The sequence below is a fragment of the Spermophilus citellus genome, assembly GCF_964194105.1.
Source record: "Spermophilus citellus genome assembly, chromosome: 8".
In the NCBI taxonomy this organism is placed as follows: Eukaryota; Metazoa; Chordata; class Mammalia; order Rodentia; family Sciuridae; genus Spermophilus; species Spermophilus citellus.
The window spans coordinates 61595813-61600291 of NC_138189.1; the positions used below are offsets into that span (position 1 = coordinate 61595813).

Genomic DNA, 4479 nt, shown 5'->3' on the forward strand with positions numbered 1-4479 from the left:
GACATGTTTAGTCTACATTTTCTGGAAATTTTATTAGACTAAGAGGGTTCTGAAGCAAATTCATAGTTTACAAGAAGAATTTTTTTTTCTTTAAAAGCAAGCTCAGCAATATTTGGGGGTTTTGAAAACTGATGATGCAGCTGACCTACTGGAGAAAAGGCAGTGGGAGGGTCCCTACTGGTATAAATAAATAGTAGCTCCATGCTGCAAACCCACAGCTTGGAAACACAGCTGAAGTCTGAACTCCACCTCCAGGCAGGATGAGGCTCATCTCAGCAGCTCTGCTTCTCATGCTCCTGGTCAGCAGCAGCCTCTCTCCAGTCCATGGTGAGAACTTTCACTTATGTTTTCACTGTGCTTTGAACAGAAATGGTCTTCAGCCATTTCAATCTTTATTTTTTCTTTTTTCAACTAAAAACTGAGAAGACACCTGATTAAAGGGGAAAACTGCTCATTCCTTCTAGATTTATTAAAGTGCTTTAGGATTTTACTCTTAGAAACTGGTTGAGATTTTTATTTAAAGAAGGAAGAGATATTGACTGGAGTCCAATGTTCATGTAACTTGTATTAGGTTTGTATAGTCCTGGCCTTTTTCAGATAAGCTCCTGCTTTCAATTCTTTTCACATCTCTTTTCTGCCTCTCAACGCTAACCCCTCTCACCAGGCCCTTTATAGGGTCTAAATGTTACTGGCATTATCTGGTCTCCTACTTTGAAATTTTTCAAGTCCATAGCATATGGTTAGGTCTGACATCAGCCATTGTAAATACATCAGGGAGAGTTCCAAATCTAACTGGGGCCGCTACCTAGTTGAAGTGGCAAGTTTTTATTGTACTGAAGGAATGGATGCATATGCAGAAAGAAACACCATTCAAGTTTAGTGAACACATTTTTATTCTTAAAATACAGAGGGGTGGGTTTTCCCCCATTTTTGTTGTTTCACATTTTATTTTCATGCTTCAAAAATTGCATTTCTCGCCTCCTCCAGGAAGCTTTCCCATTGATCCTTGCAAAGTTACCTGTGACTTAAGTCCTCTTTTCCTAGGATGCAGTAGAGTTTAGGTATACAACCACCTTGTATGGGTTTTATGCACTTGTTTCCTCTACTAACTTGTAAATGCCTGAAAAATTTGGCCCTTTTATTTATAAATGCATGTTTAGTGTGGTGGTAGGCACTCAGGGTTAAGAGAATTTGATAAATTTTTTTTTGAAAAAGCTTAGCTTTCACTAAAATGCCTGATTTACTTATAAAGAGATGGAGTACTAATAACTTTTATTGTTGAATGAAGTCTTGAATTTTTATTATTTTTTATTCGCATCTCAACAGGCAGAGGGTGTGGAGAGTATAAGAGGAAGAAGAACTTTGTATATGAATTTGCAGAAGCAATAACATGTTATAACTAGGTCATGTTCTTTGTTTTTATATGTTGGGAGTGAAAATCAGTTGACTTTTATATAGCATTAATTATAACTCGGTTGTATGTCCCTATAGTGGCAGTTCTCAAATCTTATTAAATGGAGGATCACCTGAGTACTAGTATACTAATACCACAAATTAAGTGTTGTGGTTTTTTTTTCAAAGCTAATCTTATTTTATTTTTTTGGTGGAAAATGTTTGAAAATACTCAAATCAAGACAAACAGAAATATAGAAACTAAGGCATATTTGGCTGGAAGCACTGGCTTGAAATTTTTAAATCCTCAACTGCACAATATGAAAAATTGGTAATAAAGTTCTAGGTATACATTAAGTGTCTAAGGAATTTAAATAGCTGATTCTGTGTTTACAGGTGTTCTGGAAGCCTATAACACAAACTTGAAGTGTAGCTGTGTTCAAGGGACCTCAGACTTTATCCATGTAAGACAGATTGGTCGGCTTCAAATCATACCTCCTGGGAATGGTTGCCCAATCGAACAAATCATGTAAGTTGCAAGGGAAAAAATATGATTCCTTTCTCCTAATGAAAATCAGATCAAATATTACTATACAACTAGAACCCTAAAAGAGATTTACTTGAGTGTTGCTAAAAATTCTGAAATAATAAAATTTGGAAATATTTAGGTACTTGTCACAGCCCTTGAACTAAGTGTTTTATACTCGGCTATTTTATTCCTTCAACTACTGCATTCAGGCATGTCTATTGCTGTCAACTCCTTTACAGATAGACAGAAACAGAGGCTTAGCAAGCTTAACTGCCTGCATGAGGCACACCATTAGAAAGGGAAGGATCCGGACCACACCCACATCTCCCCCATCCAAGGTGTCTTCTTCACAGAACCTTGAAGTATGCAATAGAGATAAGATCATTCTCGGCTTGCCTGATTTTTTTTATTGGTAGCTCTTCCCATGGAAACAGTAAAACAACAATTTTTTAAAAATCATGCTTTCCTTAAAGTCTAATTAAACCACAATTATTGTCCTCAAGCTCAAAGATGTGAAGTCTAGCTATAATGTGAGCAGTTCTTCAGTCTGCATAGAAAAGTAGAACTCCTTTCTTTTTATTGTATGTCAATTGGCATGACTCAAGTCTCTCACCTCTCAACCAGAGGAAGTAAGGCACCCTAATTTTCTCTCCTTTAAGGTCAATAGTTTTGAAATGACAAAAAATTGCCTGTCTTCAAGAAAATCTGAATTTCTGAATTTTAACCAGATATAGAAATAAAAGTTGCAAATTATGAGGAACTCCTACCAGCTAGAAGTGCAAAGACAAGATGATTAGAAATCTTATTTTTCCATCATGAACTCAGAAACCAAATTGGAAGATGCTTCCTGAGAACCCATCTATTCCATGACTTCTGACTTCCCTAAGATTCACCTACAGCAGTGGAGTTTCAAAGTTAGATGGATGGATCCTTGCTATATAATAATTTATAGCTAAGACAATGGACACATCAAAAACTGTTTTTTTTTTGTTTGTTTGTTTTTTGAAATCACACCAGTAGAGTGACATCTCCCAGTTTTCTATCACCTGGGGGATATCACTTTTCCATTGCATGCAAAACCTTTAGCTCTATGTCTAGCACTTGATAACTATTTAGGTCATGTTCATGGAAAGCAGTGTTTAAAGTATAGAATCTGAAAATCAGATAATCTTCCTTTGAGTTTTGTTCAATCACGTATTTGCTGTGCAATCTTGGACAAGATTATTTGAATTCTTTAAGCCTCAAATTTCTCATCAGCTAAGAAAATAATTCCTCTAACATAATGCTTTTGTCAGATAAATTGAAATAATCCATGTTACCTGCTAAGCATAGCATGTGACGCATTCTGAGTATAGTATTTGATAATGTGATCCATTAACTGTTCTCACTGCTTTTGTTGTTGCTTAATTCCTTAGAGCAAGTAAAGCCTCGTTAGCTGGTGGTTCCACAAAATATCATTCAGAGCAATCGGCTCTTTAACCTCACCTACATTAAATTTCATTAATTTTTTTTTCTGATAAAAGGTCCTCGTATTTTCTATAGCCTTTATTGTTCTCCCCCATTCATTGAACAAGCACATTTTAAAGATATCACTTTAGTAGTGAGTCAACCTTAGAGTCTATTTGGTCCTTCTCCAACTCAAGTAAAGGTTATCGGCAAAACACTGACCTCTGACACATGAGATTCTGTCAACTTGGATTCAGCTCCACAAGCTCTCACTTATTGGTCTACAAATGGTTGTTTCTTATTCCTCAGATCTCATGTCACAAATACCTGTTTAGATCCAAAACAACCCAGCTTTGATGTCACTTCACCTAGGAATAATTATTTTCATACCCAACCCTTCGGTATTAAAAATGCAAGATTGACTAAAATGTAACACTGTCTTATTTTTATTTTTGCTAATTTCCCCCCTAGAATCAGGTTGAAGAATAAGACAACTGTGTGTGTGAACCCTCAAACCTCATGGATCAAGAAATTAATAAAACATTTGCCAAAGTAAGTCATACATACCAAGGGGTTTCAGATTCCAATTTGTACTGAAAGATTTCCCTTTGCTAGGCAGTCAAAAGGGGATCATTTTAAATTTATGAGTTATTAAGACAAATACTTGCTTTTTGCTACATCTACATAGAGTAGAGCTAACTCATCCCAGGAGTTCAGTAAACTAAATTAGAAAGTAGTATGATATTCCTTATTTGATATCTCCAGGGAAAAGCCATCATTTCTGGTGTTTCTCTAAGCATGACTTTTTGGGTTTGTTTTTACTTCGCAGAAAAAAATTGTTTTCAACTCAAGCTCCATCAATGAAGAAGATCGGCTGATGTCAACATCCCCCCTCAGAACACCTGCATTCCCTGCTTATCCTTGTTCTGGATTTTAGTTTTGTTCTTTATTAAAACTTTTCCAAGAAAAGCAATTTCCCTGTACAAACAAGCATTAAGACTCAATTTAAAATTAAACTGCAGAAGCTGATGTGGGTCAATTCGAGCCTCTTCACACCCAAACTTTGCAATCTCATTTAGGGAGGAAAGGTTCTTTGAAAATAATTATTTAGT

General features: G+C 35.9%; 1 protein-coding gene across 1 annotated transcript; it reads left to right on the forward strand.

Annotated features, from left to right (window-relative positions):
* Positions 1-260: 260 nt before the first annotated feature.
* CXCL13 (C-X-C motif chemokine ligand 13) lies at positions 261-4245 on the forward strand (the record flags this gene model as incomplete). Its single annotated transcript, XM_081303125.1, has 4 exons — positions 261-327; positions 1789-1921; positions 3839-3919; positions 4197-4245. The coding sequence occupies 4 exons, from the start codon at positions 261-263 to the stop codon at positions 4243-4245; spliced, it is 330 nt and encodes a 109-aa protein (XP_081159251.1).
* Positions 4246-4479: the final 234 nt, after the last annotated feature.